At 55.3% G+C, this 17,593-nt stretch overlaps 5 protein-coding genes across 5 annotated transcripts; 3 read left to right on the top strand and 2 right to left on the bottom strand.

The window, feature by feature from the left end:
* Window positions 1-3,036: 3,036 nt before the first annotated feature.
* PG997_002792 (Allantoinase) lies at window positions 3,037-4,709 on the bottom strand (the record flags this gene model as incomplete). Its single annotated transcript, XM_066807107.1, has 3 exons — window positions 3,037-4,119; window positions 4,180-4,491; window positions 4,548-4,709. The coding sequence occupies 3 exons, from the start codon at window positions 4,707-4,709 to the stop codon at window positions 3,037-3,039; spliced, it is 1,557 nt and encodes a 518-aa protein (XP_066670725.1).
* A 2,762-nt stretch (window positions 4,710-7,471) lies between these two features.
* PG997_002791 (uncharacterized protein) lies at window positions 7,472-9,007 on the top strand (the record flags this gene model as incomplete). The annotated part of the gene is made up of 3 exons (XM_066807106.1): window positions 7,472-8,306; window positions 8,372-8,713; window positions 8,790-9,007. 3 exons carry the CDS (start codon window positions 7,472-7,474, stop codon window positions 9,005-9,007), a joined length of 1,395 nt encoding a protein of 464 aa, XP_066670724.1.
* A 1,312-nt stretch (window positions 9,008-10,319) lies between these two features.
* Window positions 10,320-13,338, top strand: PG997_002790 (uncharacterized protein; the record flags this gene model as incomplete). The annotated part of the gene is made up of 8 exons (XM_066807105.1): window positions 10,320-10,593; window positions 10,727-11,564; window positions 11,617-11,767; window positions 11,833-12,010; window positions 12,105-12,205; window positions 12,265-12,527; window positions 12,773-12,918; window positions 12,965-13,338. 8 exons carry the CDS (start codon window positions 10,320-10,322, stop codon window positions 13,336-13,338), a joined length of 2,325 nt encoding a protein of 774 aa, XP_066670723.1.
* Window positions 13,339-13,587: 249 nt separating this feature from the next.
* PG997_002789 (uncharacterized protein) lies at window positions 13,588-13,815 on the top strand (the record flags this gene model as incomplete). Its single annotated transcript, XM_066807104.1, has 1 exon — window positions 13,588-13,815. The coding sequence occupies one exon, from the start codon at window positions 13,588-13,590 to the stop codon at window positions 13,813-13,815; it is 228 nt and encodes a 75-aa protein (XP_066670722.1).
* A 1,285-nt stretch (window positions 13,816-15,100) lies between these two features.
* On the bottom strand, window positions 15,101-17,311 carry PG997_002788 (uncharacterized protein; the record flags this gene model as incomplete). The annotated part of the gene is made up of 5 exons (XM_066807103.1): window positions 15,101-15,147; window positions 15,326-15,647; window positions 15,740-16,010; window positions 16,891-17,035; window positions 17,092-17,311. 5 exons carry the CDS (start codon window positions 17,309-17,311, stop codon window positions 15,101-15,103), a joined length of 1,005 nt encoding a protein of 334 aa, XP_066670721.1.
* Window positions 17,312-17,593: the final 282 nt, after the last annotated feature.

The following is a 17,593-nucleotide window of genomic DNA, read 5'->3' as shown; positions in this document are numbered from 1 at the left end:
AAGGTCAGCTGGAGATGCAACCAGACATGGCCAGTGTTTGGCTGGCTGGCACCGGCTGCAGAAGGCGAGGAGGGAGGTCAAGAAAAGAATGCGATCCTAGCTTCGGAAACGAAACGTTCCGTGCGCAAGCGAGGCTGCAGGGTCTTTTAGTGCGCTCCTTCTTTCTTTCTGCTCTTTCCAACAACTCGCGCTCTTGCTACAGCCTACAGGTGCCAGTCTCGAGCCAGTGCCACGGCCCACGAGCCCACGAGCCCACGTTGGCAGTTGCTGCAGCACTTGAACCCAGACCCCTGCAACTTCCAAGATTGGGATGAAAATGCTGTGCATGGAATGAGCATGCAGGCTACAAACGATATGTCTCATCTTATGGGGGTTTGGTAGCGTATACGAATGTGACATCGTCTAGAAGGTTTCGGCGGGCTCATTATTTTCTGTTTCATCAGCTCGCTAGCCAGCCACTGGATCCCAGAAGAGCATCCGGCAGGCTGGGTTTCCTGTGGGCTTATGTACGGCGAGAAACGGCATTAATGACCTCAATCCCTATATTGGTAGTTTTATTATTGAATGTACGAACCATTTCCGTCGCTCGCTTGTCATTCATGCTGTTGAAAAATATTCTTCAATCAAATGCTTGCTGATTAGACTGACTGCATGCGCATTTCTTCATTTGCTGTGCAGACTGCTCTGCAGAAACCTCACGCAAATAACATTACCTCTCTGCAGAACGAAGTTAGGTCTGCGGGGGAAGGAGGTGGCCGCCCCTCAATTCATTAATCCAGGCCTTGAGAACCAGGCTGAATGCGGTAAGAGTGTCGTCGGTAAGCGAGGGCGGGCCTGACCAAAAGCGCTAGCCAACGGCTTTTGGGGGACTGTGGTGCTTCTCGATGGGGCTTCAAAGGCTGAAAGGAGCAAGGGAAAGAAAGAGGAGCCCAGCATCTCGGCTCTGCCGTTGTTGATCGATCATCTTACGCCTTATGTAAACGCTGTCGCGATTAATTGCTGTCCTCGCAGTGGACAATGAAAGAAATTCCATAGCCGGAGATGAACCGGATCCAGCGCAACGATATCTCGGCTTCAAGTACGACAGTAATCGGGCGCCGAGTATATTTATACATAGCTTGACTCCGAGCCGCTGGCAAATTCAGCCGCCGTGTTGGCATTACGGGGCTTAGCACGTAGAGGCCAGAAAGTGGTAGGTAGAGTCGTGCGTGATGCTACCTACATACTGTCAAGTCTCGTCGGGTGTTCCAGTTCTGCCACGTCGATTCGCTCTCCCGAAGCCAGCAATTGCGGTCAACGCATGCAATGTAGTCTGCCGAGGCTGGATGCATCTCTACACCGATTCGATGTCTCAACCAGACTCGACACCGCCATGGACATGGTAAAAGTCGTCAAATCAAACTGCATCGGGCGCATATAGAGCCACGTGCAAGACACGGAAGCCCGTCGGTCTGCAGGTTTCGGGTTTGCTATCGGCGGCCACTAGAAGCAATGGAGCCTTGACCGAGCGTATTGCATGCTATTGATCCGAGAACGGATGGGAGCAGGTAGCGATCGCTTGCTTTTTCCCCCGCCCTTGCATCGCGTACATATCATTCGCGTCAACCTGTACCGCTACTACCATCAGACGATGATGCAGATTCTGCTATTGCTACTGCTACGCTCTCAGCTCGAGTCATTGAGTCGTCAACGCAGCGTTTCAGTTGAATCTCCGTGTGTTAATGCGGACGAGAGAGCCGGCTCCGCGATTTGACGACAGTGCGATCCAGGGCTCTCGCTCGCCCCTATCGGCTCTCGTTTGCTGTCCTTCTTGGAGCCTCTCTTTACGAATTCTAGTTAGCCTAGTAGGATCTGATACGACAGTCGCATTGGATGGGGCGCCATGCCCAGCCAGCCGGGCGACGTGCGTGGCTATTAGTGGAAACAGACACCGCCCTAGGGATGCAATGCCCGAAGCTCGCTTAGAATAAGACCTCAAGCATGACGGCTGGCTGGCTGAAGATCTCGTAAGAGCGCGCAGCTCGGTTAGAGAGAATCGACCAAAAAGGAACTCAAAACATGACACAACTTGAAGTTCTTTGCATCTGCTCGCCCACCTGCAACCGACAGGGGGATCCAGTGGGGTTGTTTTTGGCGTAGCTGATGGATGGACGCTTTTACTCTTTTGACTGCGCAGCCAGCCAATGTCAACTTGCAAAACTATTGCGAAGCGAATATCAAGAGCGTCCTAAAGACCTACCCAGTCGGATATCAAATGCGATTCAGGTATACGTTGGACCTCCGACCAACATAAGAATTGATGGCAGCATTATAGTAAACCCAAATCGCAAATATTCTCTGCAGCCGCAACTCACCGTGCAGGTTTACCAGGTTAGTGCCCGCTGTCAAGTAAATTCTCCGCCGGTATCCCGTAACCCCCCACCATCAATGCTACTGGGAACCCAGCCTCGGGGGGGGTTATTTATATCGTTCTGATATATCATCACCCTTTTCCTTTTGCTTGACGCACCTTCATCCACCGTTCGCTCGTGTCGCGTGTCGTCGTCTTCACCTTGATGAATACGAGGATAGTCACGACCCAAGGATCCATTCACATCGCGAGGCACGAATCCAAGGGCGAGAATAGTTGATGTATCTGATTTCAAGCTCAATTCAAACGTAACGTAAATGCTCCTCGCAGATGAAAATCACCTCATCCCAAGTATGTAAAACGCCTCTACCTATGCCCAGCTCGCTCTATACGACCAAAAGCAAACAGGAAAAGCAAAAACTCCCCGTAGTCGTAGCTCATGCAATACCACCCAGCACCCATGATTCTGGAAAACCACACACACATACACGGTCTCTCCATTACTCCACGTTACCCCAAAGCGTGAACCACCGTTACGGTAGACGTCCTTGCAGCTTCCCGACCCCGCCTGAAACCTTCCGTCCTGCCGGTCACGCAATATGATGTGATCAATCAGACATCTTAGACCCAGACAGAGCAAAAGCAAAAAGAAAAGCTCCTCAGCTGAAGATCAAGACGTCCGCCGCTCAACAATCGCCTCCCCAACCGGCTTCCCCCACGAACCCCAAGTTCCCGGCGCCGTGCTCATAGACCTTGCGGCCCCGTACCCACGTCTCCCGGACGCGGCCCCGGAACGCCTTGCCCTCCCACGGCGAGCACCGGTTCTTCCAGTGCATCCCGTGGCTCTGCAGGACCCACTCCTCGGCCTCGTCGAACACGCAGATATCAGCGTCCATGCCGACCTTGAGCGCGCCCTTGCGGTGCGCCAGCCCGACCTGCTTAGCCGTCGCGGCGCAGCACAGCCGCACGATGTCGACGATGTCGGGCGCCGAGAGCGACTCCTGCGCGCGCCGCACCGACGCGCTGTGCAGGATCGGCAGACCCAGCCCGACGGACGAGATGCCGCCCCAGGCGGCGAAGAAGTCGCCCTGCGCCGCCGCCGCTTTCAGCTGGGCTTCCTGGGCCAGGTCGTTGGCGTCGGCGTCGGCGTCGGCCGACATGTCGACGCCCGAGTCGACGTGGTGCATCGCCGCGGGCTCGGCGGCGGTCTGGAGGTGCGACGGCAGCAGCTTGAGCTCGGGCGTGCAGGGCGAGTGGTCCGAGACGACGGTGCGGATGACCGAATCGGGCCCGGCCTGGAGCTCGTCCCAGAGGCCGTCCTGGTTCAGCTGCTCGCGGATGGGCGGGCAGCACTTGTAGCGGCAGTCGCCCTTGGCGACCTCCTCGGCCGCGAGGCCCAGATAGTGGAAGCACGTCTCGGCCGTGATGTTGACGCCGGCCTTGCGGGCGGCCTTGAGGATCGGGATCGCCTGCGTGGCGGACAGGTGCACGATGTGCAGGTGCAGCGCCGGGGCCAGGGGCGCGAGCGAGACGATCTCGTCGATGGCGCACGTCTCGAACACGGGCGGGCGCGACTCGAGGAAGGTCTGGTACGCGGTCAGGTCGCCGTGGGGCGCGGCGGGCGGCTCGGAGGCCTGCACGGCGTCGCCGACCGAGTCGGCGATGGGCGGGATCATCTCGGCGTGGAACATGAGCGTGGTGGGGGTCCCGTTCAGCGTCTTCATTGCCAGGGCGATGTCGTTGGATGAGACGCAGGGGAACTCGTCGACCTGCGCGCTGGTCAGTAAGAATGTCTCCCTCTCTAGTGTTCAGAAAGTATTTGCACTTACACCTGATTCGATGAGGAACCCTTTGAAGCCACGTACTCCGGCTTCGACCAGCGGTAGAAGCTCGTCGGCATTTCCAGGAATGACACCGCCATAGAAACCGACATCGACCCAGCACTGTCCCTGGGCGGCGGCGAGCTTCTCCTTGAAGCCAGCAACCGTGGTAGTGGGAGGGATCGCGTTGAGCGGCATGTCAATCACCGTCGTCACACCGCCCGAGGCGGCCGCGCGAGTGCCGGTGTTGAAGCCTTCCCATTCCGTCCGGCCCGGCTCGTTGAGATGCACATGGGCGTCGACCAGACCGGGGATCAAGAGCTTGGAGCCGTAGTTGAGATAGGTGGCCGACGGGGGAACGAGGACTGCGGCAGGACGGCCGGCACGATCGCCACGATCTTGCCCGACTCGGGAGAGACGGAGATGGAGGCCGGGGTTAGTACGAGGCTCTCGTCCGGGAGGGTGAGGACGGCCCGCGTGGAGACGAGGACCGTGAGCGGCTCGGCAGTGCCGGGAGCAGCATATGCAATGGATCCCATGGCTTCTGGTTGTGTGGGATAGTAGTTGCACCGGTGCTGTGGGTGAAGGAAGACGATATGGGGGAGACTGGGGGCCTCAATAAAAGTCTGGGGTACAGTAAACGAAAGCTGGAAGCGGACAAGCGCAGCAACGGCTACAATGGCGACGATAGATCAAGCTGCAATGGCTTATCGCGCAGCTATTGTGGTGGTGGTGGTGGTGGTGGTGGTGGGTTGACAAGATAAGATCCCGTCTATGCGTTCCGTGCTTCGACTGGAACAAAGAATGGGAAGAGTTGTGGTCAAAGAAAGCACGTTGTAGTAAAAGAAGGGCAGTGGTGCTATCGTGGTCTCAGAGAATGACACCAACGAAGAAAAGACAAGCCACAAGCAACTGATATGGGGCAGAGTCTACAGGACGAGAGATAGTAGAGGGAAAAAGGGAGGTATTCAAAAAATCACTTGGGCCAGGCAGGGCCCCTTGGCCCAGAAGTGTAAGACGAAGGGGCCCGTCATCGAGTCAAACGCATGTTCTCGTGCCCACCGCTACTACACGAGCGACATCCGACGCCGCCCGCCGCCCCTCGGCAGAGGCGATAAGAAAGCCAGACCAGCCTGTGGTGTATTTTTTTGGGTGGGGTCGCATGAAGGATGGGGCCAGCAGCGAGGTTATCTACAATGGGCGGGAACGCCAAACCAGGCAATGCCATGGTGTGGGCTGGGGCCCGGCTAGCTGGTGCTAGGCGCAAGAGATAAGGAAAACGTCTCGGACCCTGAATCTACATACAGTAGTCGCAAGTCTATCGGGGCGCTATGATTGGCCCGTCATTCTCCCGGGGGGACTTGTGCTACTTTAGTAAACGTTGCGTTAACATTCCTATCGGGTCTGTGGAAAATCGGTTATCGCCCACTTGTTCCTGATTACCCGAGTCAAGAATTTGATCATTTTTCGCCAGATCGAGGAAACCAGGGACGTGGTATGTAACACTCATCAACCGAGATTTTCATTGGTAGAAAGACCTCTGGACTCTGGAGACCGCAGAAGAGCCTGCACGGAGTGCTTGTTTGTTTGGTCTAGCCTCTGCTGCCCATTTTTGTCCTTGCGATAGCGCGCCTCAGGGCTGCATGGGGACAACTAACAAAGAGGACCCGTCAGCAAGTGGTATGGCCTTTTTCCCCAATCCGGTATCTTATCGCCAAACGATTGCTCGATAGAAACTCCAAAGAGGCCGAGGCGAACGACTCCACGTAGTTTTCATCGAGTAATCGTGACCACACGACCAATGGGAAAGCCAATGGTCACCTGCAGGATGTTATATTCAATATGGAAGTCAGTCAGCCAGTCCCTCTCTAAAAAGGACTCCGCGGTAAAAGGAGAATCGATCAAATGATTCTTCTAGTGTACGGACCCAACACTCCTACTGCCTGTACCTGCTCTTTTCGCACACGGGCAACTGAGGTCCCGTCAGAGTCCACCCCCGTCTTTCGGTCAGGCCTTTCAATCAATGACATGCCCCACGAAGAGAATCTCCTTGTGCCCGGCGTTGCAAATTGACAGACCAAGCAGACCAATTCTCTGCATTGAAGAAATATTCAAACTAGAAGAGATGTTGATCTTATCTTTCCCCTGGACTAAGTCGTCGTTGGACGCATGATCCAATCAGGAGCATTTTGTCGGTCCTGTCACGAGCCGGATCTAGGTAGTCGGTCGTATCTCAGATCGCTGACTGTTTCTGTTTTTCTGTCTTGGAGTCAAATCAGATAAACAGATAACGAGATCCCCAGCATTTCATTCGCTCGTGAGGTGCATGAGCTTTCTTACATATTAAAGCTTGTTTCTCGTTTATGTCGAAGGCGCGCGAATTGGAGCACTGGTCGCATCGACTATCTTTCTTCTCTCGGATTCGCTGGGGGCTTGGCTGCTGCGGCGGTTCGTCACCTGCCTGCTGGGCTGCAGCGGTCAAAACAGAGCACTGATCCGAAGTTCGGCGCCACTTTTACCGCCTAAACCTGGCTCGCTGGTGGTTGATCTCGCATTTCCGGTGAGAGCAGTGGGAGCAGTGGGAGCAGTGGGAGCGGCCGCACCTGCAATGAATGAACATTATGAGTGTCTAGATGCATACTTTGATATATCCATCAATTAATTGCACGACCTTCCCCCTGGCATTGTTGTTGAAAACGGATGAATATTGCCGTTTCCCCCGATACCGTCGGCATTTGGAACTGTTGAACAATCCGGGGTATTTGCGGGGGCGGGTTCGGCAGTAGAAGACAGACAGGCGATAGCTTCGGGCGAAGTCCCATCCGGATTACCACATCTCACGATTACCTCAGCGTCTGCTCGTACGTTTTGTTAGAATGACTCAACTTCATACTCAGTCGTCGCCGCCCTGCGTAACCCGCTGCGTCAGCTGTCGCCCGCCTTCTGCTAGGAAAGTAACAGGGAATGCGGGGTGAGAAGTTGCGATGCAACCAAACATCGTGAGGACTCCACACATGGCTGTTGCAATTGACTCTCTACCTACCTATTTCAAAGAGGAGTGTGTATGTTCGTTGGTTGCTGGTTTTCGTGCACACGACGCTTGTGGCCAGGTAAGCGCTTACAATGACAATGATGGCCATCTGGATATTTCGAGCGGCCCAGCAACCAATCTTCGGTCTAGGTATTCATAGAGACGTGGTCGCAGATATGGATATAAGAACGGGTACATCGTTGTGTTTGTGCAGTATGCGTTCAATAGATACCACTTGCCTCAACAATTGTTATCGATTATATAAAAATAATGGCTGCCGACAAGCACACGAACCCCTTGCTCCCCGTAGCAAACCCCACGCTGTCTTACTGGCGCTCAGAGCCGCACCGCCTAGACTCACATCGCTCCACAGTGCAGCTCCCAGAAACATGCGACGTCGCGATCATCGGGGCCGGGCTCTCCGGCGTTTCCGTGGCCTACAGCCTCTCCTCCCCCGCCGCGCAAGACCCCAACGACACCGGAGCCCCGCCGCCATCCATCGCGCTGCTGGAGGCGCGCCAAGTCTGCTCGGGGGCCACGGGCCGGAACGGCGGGCACGTGAAGTTGAAGACGGCATCCGTCCTGTCCATCATCGAGGAGCACGGGCTGGAAGCGGCCGAGCAGTTCGCGGCCCTCGTCCGGGCGCAGATCGACGCGCTCAAGGGGGTCGTCGAGACGGAGCAGCTCGACTGCGAGTTCGAGCTGCGGCGGAGCTACGACGTCTTTCTGCACGCGGACGAGGCGCGCGAGATGGAGGCCAAGTGGCGCGAGTGCCTGCAGAGGGGCGACAAGTGGACGCGCGAGCACGACTTCGTCGGCGAGAAGTTCGCCGAGAGGGTCACGTCCGTCAAGGGCGCCAGGGCGGCCTTCAGCGGGCCGGCGTGCTCGCTGTGGCCGTACAAGCTCTTGACGCAGTTGCTGGAGAAGGCGATGGAGAGGAATCCGCGCCTTAACCTGCAGACGGAGACGCCTGTGCTGTCTGTCGAGGCTGTGGACGAGGGCAAGTCGGGCACTGTCATTTATACCGACCGTGGTTCGATCCGGGCGAAGAAGGTCGTCTTCGCCACTAACGCATACACGGCCGGGTTACTACCTCAATACCAAGGTATGTCAGGTTGAAGTTGTCAAAGCAGAAACGAAGCCAGATCTAACATGGGTGGTTGTGTGCAGGTGTCATTAACCCATACAGGGGAACGGCCTCCCATCTCGCGCCTCCGAAGGACGCCGAGCAGGTATTTCCCCATCTCAGTCACACTTACAACATCGAGTACGGTCTCCAGTATCCGGTAACGTCGACCGTGGACTACCTGAATCCCCGACCCGACGGCGGCATTGTCATGGGCGGCGGCAGGTGGCTCTTCCAGGAACCTCGGGGGCTCTGGCAAAACAACATCGACGACTCGGTCCTCATCGAGCCCGTCCTAGATGCGAGCTACTTCGAGGGGTACATGCAGCGAGTGTTCCGCGGTTGGGAGAGCAGCGGGACCGAGCTGGACAAGGTCTGGACTGGAAGTGAGTTTGACGCCAGCCCCCATTTGCTTCCCTCAGCTAAGTAGTCATCTCGCTAACCGACTCGATTCGCCTGCAGTAATGGCAGCCACCAAAGACGGGATGCCGCATGTCGGCAAAGTGCCACAGCGCGAGAACCAATGGGTGATTGCAGCCTTCAACGGCGGCGGGATGACCCAGATTTTAATATTGGGCAAGGCAATCGCGGATATGGTCAAGAATGGCAAGCCTTTTGAGGAGATTGACGCTATCGTCCCGCGGCTCTTCCAGACGACGTTGAAGCGAATGGAGACGTAACGGAGGATGGTCGTGTTGGAGAGATGCACGCTTTCCTGGCAGAATTCAAGATACGAGGTGATTAGAAGCCAAATATCTTTTCCTAATAGGTAGTTGCCTCGTTGCACATGTTTGCCGTCATGTATTTGACTTTGGTCCGTCTCTTCGGGTTATGTTACCAGCGTCGAGCCATTGAAGCTTGGAGGTTGCTGCGTCACAAGGGGTCTACCCTTGCCATGAACAACTTCTCAGCTGTTCCTTGTATAATACCTGGTCTTGAAGATGTACGTCGCAACCGTGCTCGTAGCCAATTACACCGGGAGCGCATCACTTACATCTCCATCGATAATCGTCGCGTCCGTTCAAGGTTTGGTGTATCGACGGGATGTTTGTTCTGTCGCTGTCGCACGTGTGCCCACTTCGCTAATAATGGTGCCACTCACCACCCACCACACACCTCCCGTCTCCCGTCTCCCGTCTCCCGTCTTCCCGGGTGATTTATCAGATCAACACCAAAACCCGTTCTGGTTCTGATCGGCCCTCCCTCGATTTCCCATCACGCGTACAGGGAACCGAAGCCAAACAAAAGCAAGATGCAGCGCCCAATCAATGCTACCCTACCCAACGCTCCTTCCTAATCGAGTATTGGCAACAAGGGAAGCTTTTAATATCGAGTCAGGGAAGCTGCATGCCGAAGGAAATCAAATGCTACTACCCCTCCTCCTTCTTCAGTTCTTCTTCCCAAGCCGCGTGCATTGGAAATTTGATGCACGATATCGATCCATGTTGCTCTGCTGATCCAACAACACCAAAGGGCCAAAAGCTGCATGACGGCGTCGCAGTCACGCTATCTGCCCATCGGTTCCTGCTTGTGCATGAGCCTGCGGGTGACTCCCACCTTCGCCATCATGTCGCCCAGAGGCTCATGTCGCCAGGCCGAGCTTTCCGCCTCTCGCGGGCAAGCATGTCTCATTCACTAATTTCCCGGAGCGAGTCTCCCCCTTCTCGGGTCGGACCATCTCAATGCATCCGACTGGAGGTTCCCGTGACTGGGTTGAAGATGGATGGCTACTGCAGGTCGATTTGCATATAGACTTCGGGCGTCCTGTGGTTCACTATGTCAGCAAGGGCGCTGCGACGAGGAATTCATTCCCCTGGCTCTCTGTTAAGAAAGTAAAGTGCGTCCTGCTGCCGAGTTAACTTCCTATCACCCTTTTGGTTCGAACTGCTTTTCATAGGGCGGCTTGGACCAACATCGGGGTTTTACGATATTCCTAACCAAGCAGCTGGCGGGTTCGACATTCTGAGGACGAGCATGATAGCAATATCCAGTATGCCTATTCGATGGGCTCCTGTATTGGCTTGTTTGGTAGTTGGTGCTCTTGGAGATGCCACCGTGGCCGAGGACTTTGATCCCCTTCAGTACGTCGATGTTCTAATCGGCAGTACCAACGCGGGCAATGTCTTCCCGGGTGCATCTCTGCCTTATGGCATGGCCAAAGCTGTGGCCGACACCAACTCCAGCTCCAACCAAGGTGGCTTCACTCTCGACGGCAACCCGGTGCAAGGCTTTTCGGTGAGCAACCTCGGGCCTTCTCCATATTTCAGTGTGTCACTAGAGCGTCAAGTACACAACTCATTGAGGAGTTGCTTGTGTTCCCTCCAGAGTCGCGTGGTCTATATTTCGAAAGAGTAATGCTGACACCCAGAGTCGTTAGGTATTGCATGACTCTGGAACAGGTGGTTCGCCAAGTCTCGGCAATTTCCCATTCTTCGTCTACCCATCCTGCCCAGGCGATGACATCAACCTCTGCGACTTCCCCAAGAAGACGAGGGTCAACCACGGTTCCTTCAAGCCTGAGAATGTCAAGGCCCAGCCGGGATATTTCTCCATCACTTTGGACATGGGCGTCCAGGCCGAGATGACGACAACTCAACACACTGCGCTCTATCGGTTCACCTTCCCGAACGGGCCGGGTTCAAATGGAACGTATCCTTTCGTAATGCAGGATTTGTCCGACTTATCAGACTCCAGGCAGGACAACGGCACCGTGTCCGTGGATGCGCAGACTGGCCGTATCTCTGGTGGCGCCAAGTTCCTCCCCAGTTTCGGATCTGGCTCGTACACTGCCTATTTTTGCACCGACCTTTCTGGTCCGTCCATCCAGGACAGTGGCATTTACGTTAATAGCCGCGCCACCACGGAAGCCAAAGATCTCACCATATCGCGATCCATCAACGGCTACCCTCTACCCGGTGGAGGTTTCGTCAGATTCCAAGACGCGACGACCCCCATCCTGGCACGAACAGGTGTCAGCCTCATCAGCACCGAGCAAGCCTGCGCGAATGCCGAGGCCGAGGTCCCGGACTTCAACTTCGACTCTGTGACCAAGGCCGCCAAGGACGCCTGGAAGGCCAAGCTGAGCCCCATCACTGTATCCGCTGGTGGCGGCGTTGCAAAGGACCTGATCACCAACTTCTACAGCGGCATCTATCGTACCATGGTGAACCCGCAGAACTACACCGGAGAGAACCCTCTGTGGAAGAGTGATGAGCCGTACTTCGACTCGTTCTATTGGTCAGTCAGATCATGGTACTGTGGTCGAAGGTTTACTAACAGCTTATTACAGCCTCTGGGACAGTTTCAGATCTCAAATCCCCTTCCTGGTCATCCTCGATCCTGTGGCGGTAGCTCAAATGATTCGCTCATTGATCGATACGTACAGATACGAGGGGTGGTTGCCCGACTGCAAGATGTCGCTGTGCAGAGGATACACCCAGGTAAGCCCGCCTTCGCCTTCACCTTCGCCTTCTATGAAACCCTTGCACTTACACGAATGATTTAGGGCGGCTCTAACGCAGACAACGTCTTGGTCGATGCTTACTTGAAGGGTATCTCGGATGGCATCGATTGGAATGTGGGTTATCAGGCGATCGTGAAAGATGCCGAAGTGGAACCTTACGACTGGGCAACCCATGGTCGAGGTGGACTCGACAGCTGGAAATCGCTTGGTTACATCCCAGGTAAGCTCATTCTGGCCCTTCTTGGAGGATCCCCACACTTCCCGTTACCGGAAAGTTTCAATTGCTCCGCCCTGAGACTGACACTCTCTCGCAGTGCAGGACTTGGACTACAAGGGGTTCGGGACCATGACGAGATCCATTTCCCGGTCTCTGGAGTATGCCTACAACGACTTCTGCATCTCCCTTATGTCGAAGGTGAGGATCCTGGTTACCCGTCAATACCGCTCCGATCGCAGTCCGCTGATATGTCCTAGGCCATGAACAACACAGCTGATCAGGAGAAGTATCTTGATTCCAGCGAGAATTGGAAGAATGTATTCTACCCTGATCAGACAAGCTTCCTCCCAACAGGAGTGGATACTGGTTTCAAAGGTTTCTTCCAAGCCAAGTACTTGAATCAGACATGGGCCTCGCAGGATCCGTTGACTTGTTCGAACCTGGACACAACCGGTATTGCTTGCTCTCTGCAGAACACCGGTCGGGAGACATTCGAAGACAGTACTTGGGAGTACGGATTGTAAGCCAACTATCCCGATCTGGATTGAAGTAGTGACGCCCCTACTAATCGGCATCCCGCTAGTTTCGTTCCGCAAAACCAAGGGGATCTGATTACCATCTATGGGGACCTAATGAATTCGTGCGACGGTTGGATTATCTGCATGATCAGAATATCACTAACATTGGCAACGTAAGCACGCTTCACCACCATATGCTCATACACAGTCAACCCTTCTTCGAATTCTGACGCCACCCCTAATTTAGGAGCCCTCGTTCCTCACCGTTTTCCAATATCACTATGCTGGCCGACCAGGCAAGAGCGCGGCGCGGTCGCACTTCTACATTCCTCGGTACTTCAACCCGACTCCAGGAGGTCTCCCGGGAAATGACGATTCCGGCGCGATGGGCTCGTTTGTTGCATTCTCGATGATGGGACTGTTCCCCAATCCCGGGCAGAATGTGTACCTCATCACGCCCCCTTTTTCGAGTCTGTCAACTTGACACACCCGACGACCGGCAAGACCGCGACGATACGCAATGTGAACTTCGATCCCAGCTACGAGGCCATCTACATTCAATCCGCCACGATGAATGGCCAGCCGTATACGAAGAACTGGCTCGATCACAGCTTTTTCTTAGAAGGCAAGGAGCTCGTGCTTACCCTCGGGAAGACGGAGAGCACCACTTGGGGAACCGCGGTGAAGGACCTTCCCCCGAGTACAGGAAAGTATGTTGGGTTTAATGGAACCGCTTCGGGCCAGAGACTAAGGAGCAAGTCGGCTCTGAAGTACCGGTCGGATACGTGGAAGATGGATGCTTTCGCGCGCTAATGAATGCCTCGGATCACTTGATAATTACGAGGGCGGCGATTGAGCCGATGGTCTAACTCGACATAATTAGTCATAATATCATCTTGAATATCCCTCCGTCTCGCCGTCGGTGCCGTCCGAGAATGCTTCCGCATCGCCATGCTAGTGATCAAGTCAAGTAAAGAAGGCGGTGACAGTAGCGATGCTATCACGCTTCGCATCTAGGTGCTTGAAGCGCGAGAACCGAATCGGGTGCCGTACGCGAGCGCGATGCACGGGTGGCCCGATATGGAGAGCTGGGTCGCGCATCTGTCTGCTGCGGACAGCTTCAGGTCGGAGTGGAATATGGTCTACGTTTTACCGCTTGGTCTACAGGAAGCCGTCCGCCTCGGTGAGGATGTCGGTATGCCGTATACCTGGGAGCAGCATCACCGGGCCACGTCGAGCTCCTTCCATCGGCGTACCCAACAACTAGGCAACTCGGCAACCTGCATGTGAGCCCAGGCCAGCTTCCAGCAAGCCGTGCTGCTGTGTCCCGTCACCCTCTACTATGACGGGGGCACGAAGCAGCAGGAGAAGCCGTTGCTTTGCTGTCGGGCCGACGCTGGCCCAGTCCCAGGCGTGGAGGACCGGTGCGAGATTGCTGACGTCGCGGGCTGGATTTGCAGGCGATGGATCTGGAGGCAAGTTCGGGGAGCTGCGCTACATCTATGGCGTGTGGTACCATCCGCGCTCATCATCTTCATCATCGATATCCGACTCTGCTGCATCTATGCTCGGCTTCTTCTGTGCCGCGCCAACGTCGTCGGCAGCACTTAGCACGAGGTGGATGCTGGTGTTCACGTTCGATGCGGCTGACTCGAGGCGAGAGAGCCTCGGGTATCCCCTAAGGTGGCACAGCGCTTATGACTTTTGAGCCAGGAGATTGCCTGGTGTCGATCAGCTTGGATAAACCTGAGCTAAATTCCAGGCACCCTCAGGCCTCTGCTCCTCATGACGCAGTGAAGCCCCGAGGCTTATTCTGAGGTGGCAAGGTTGCGGAGCGGCCTGACTGTGCCACATCCTGTGCCGCACCCTTTCCGATAGTTCTCGTCGAGGCCCGTGGTAGATGAGCTCACGTGACCGGTCGAGGACCCGTCGTATAATGGGTGCGGCACAGTTAAAAGGGGATGCGGCGCAGTCACGCCGGTGGCACGGAGAAATAGTAAGATATTGACACCCGATCGCCGGTGTGCTCAAGTACAGGCCGGAGGAACCTGGGCCAAATATAGCAGCCATCCACGGCGGTATCAATGAAAGCAATGATGGTTATCTTCAGTCTGAAGTGCCGATCAGCTCCTTCTGAGGGGCAGGGACCGACCTGCTAATAGAATCGGCCGCAGTGATCCCGGTGGCACATCCTGCAAGGGCACGGGACTATAGCCCGCTACATTGGAGCTGAAGTGGAATATCAATTTAGACACATCAATTATTCTCGGGATGTATCCTCAGATCTTTGATTATAGTGTGGAAATCTCTTGAAGACAGACCGCGGAAGGATTGGGGGATCGCCACTTATTTGGTTGCGGGCCCTAATATGGGCCCGGGCCTTGTTCCGCCCCCTCGGAAAGGATATTGTACGGTTCGGAGGGATTGAGGGTTGACTATAGGCCCGGAAGGATTACTATCGCGCGTTTGTCCGTCGGCGCCGCAACCAAACGACTGCGGTGGCCGTTCACGAAGATCGCCAGCGTCATGGACGAACGACGTTGAGCAACATGAGTAAGGTGCTGCTGTCGTACATCTACTGGTAGTCGTGGAGTGGAAGATCAAATGTATAAGAAGGGCCGCCTGTCCGCTGGTAGAAACAATCTTCTATTACTCACCACCAACACAAGTCTCATAACAGTATCACTTCCTCCAACTACTACTACCACTACCACCACTCCTACTACAGACAGCTTCATCGCATCAGTCTTACTTTACCACCTTCCTACCACACTACCTTTCATCAGACACATTATCTCACAATGTACGCCGCCAAGATCATCTCCATCCTCTCCTTGGCCCTGACCGCTTCTGCGGGAGTCATGGCCCCTCGTGAAGTCGACCGTTCCGGCGACGGAATCTGGACCAAGGCCGGCAGGGTCTCCGGACTCGTGCAAAAGCGAAGCGTCGAGGCTGACGGCATCTACAATATGACCAGCGTCGAGCTCGCCGACCGCTCCGCCGGAACCGGCAACGAGACGATGCACTCCCTGCAGGCCCGCAAGGAGCACTTGGAGTGCCACGGCGCCGGCAGCCACAAGTTCGCGCTGAAGGTGGAGTACGAGGAGCAAGCCCGGGACTCTCTGATCGCCTGTAAGTACCTGCCACGGCCACCAGAACGACCGCAACACGAGAACGAGAACGGCCCAGCTAACAGGTTTTGACAACAACAGACTGCAACAAGCCCCAGAACGCCGGCAACTGCGACCAGTCCATCTGGGCCCGCGCCGCCGACGTGGCCGTCTACTTCTGCCTGTACCACAGCCCCGGCAAGTTCGAGGAGAACCAGGCCCGCTACTCGCTGTCCAAGATCGCCAGCAAGTGCCGCGAGGGCTTTGCCGGCAACATTGGCGACGACGGCTTCGCCTACGGTGTTACTCGGTTCGACCTCGACAGCGTCTGCTACTTCGAGGTCGGCTACGAGGGCTAAAGCGTTTCCTCCTTGACTGAGAATGGGGGACAAACCAAAATGAATGGGGAAGTGGTTAAATCACGAGAACTACGATGGCGGGAAGGAGAAAGGGGTTTTGCATAGAGACACAGAGAGTGAGAGAGAGAGAGGGCACGCATTCATTTCTGAGACTGGCAGCAGATTGACCGGTAGTTAGAGTCTTTTACTCTTTAATCAAATTTACACACTTTGTCCTTATTTTCGTTTGCCAGATCATGTTTTCTCGTCCAATATTGACTAATTACCCTCGGAACGTTTTCATCATGACCACGCATTTATACTCCTTTACCTCTTCCAGCGTGGAAGGAGAGCCAGCGAGCGGAAATCTACTCGACGACGCCTAAGGAACAACGGCTATACCTCACATATCAAAATCTATAACACGCAAAACTTGTATGTAGTTGAACCCCGATGCCGAAAATGGAAGTCAGCCACCCATCATCCCATTGGCGCCAAGCTTCGACAATCTTCAACAATACACATTGTCACCTCGCGTATCGCCCGTGCGAGTGGGTGGGGTTCAGCTTCAGTGCCGATCTTTATGACCATGGGCGCTTCGCCGGGCGAAGGTATTGTCTGTTTCTTGGTGCGCTGCGGCACAGGCCGGAGGATCTCCCCCTGGCTCCGGAACAACTACCGACCAGACAACGCGTTCAATGAGACTAGTTTGACATGTTTAATGGGACCAAGATTATCGAACACATTACTTCTGGAGACGAACCGTTCAGCTGGCGCGGCGCAGGATGCTGCAATTCAATCCTTCGCGCATTATACCGCCTCGCGATGATGCGGACGGTGGCTATGCCCCTAGTTTTTCATAAACTAGCAAAAACGCTATACGGTCTTGGTGAAGATCTTCCTATGATGATGCTCACAACACTGTCGGGGTTAGTTTGCGAACAACCCTGGCATTCGCCTTTTCTTCTTGAGGACGAGACTGCGTCCACTGCCTGGCGGCGCTCCTGAGCGGAGTCCCCATGGCGCAGCCGCTCTCTAGCGCTCCGGAGGACCCAGCCGGTCCTGTTGAACCCACCTTACTTCGACCAAGAAGAGACCATCACCGCTGCTAGGCTAACGATCCGGGAAGATGGCTCCCGACCGCACGTCTTCGAGCAGTGTCCCAGCGTTTGCGACAAGCTCGAGCGCGAGATCTCGACGCTGCCGGGCTGGATCTGGCGGACGCTGGCCAAGGAGCCTGTCGCTGCCCCTTGCGGTGCACGGTGCCTGCCAGACACTCGGCTCCAATCGATGCAGCGGGGCCATAGATCCTGGCATCATCGCCGCCATGAGCATCATACTGGGCGGCATCATGGATGCAAAGGGGAGGCAAACAGCCGAGGCAGCTGCCGCGGAGTGAAAGGGCCTGCGCGGAAGCAGAAGAGAGACGAAGAGAAAAGGAGAAGCTAGCAAGTCGTACTACATCTATGATAGATGCGCGGCTGAGTATTCCGAGCAGGGAGGCAGGGGTTTAGGCCCTCGTGTTGATCCTTTTGGAGCAGCTGTGTTGATATTTTCAAAAGTGGGAGGAGTTTGACGAAGACAGTTCGGGGAAATATACTTGACTTGGGCCATAAGAGC

Source organism: Apiospora hydei (genome assembly GCF_038363865.1).
Source record: "Apiospora hydei strain CBS 114990 chromosome Unknown utg000004l_segment0_segment0, whole genome shotgun sequence".
Lineage (NCBI taxonomy): Eukaryota > Fungi > Ascomycota > Sordariomycetes > Amphisphaeriales > Apiosporaceae > Apiospora > Apiospora hydei.
Note: the sequence above shows the minus strand (reverse complement) of the source record. Positions and strands in the feature narration are given on the sequence as shown.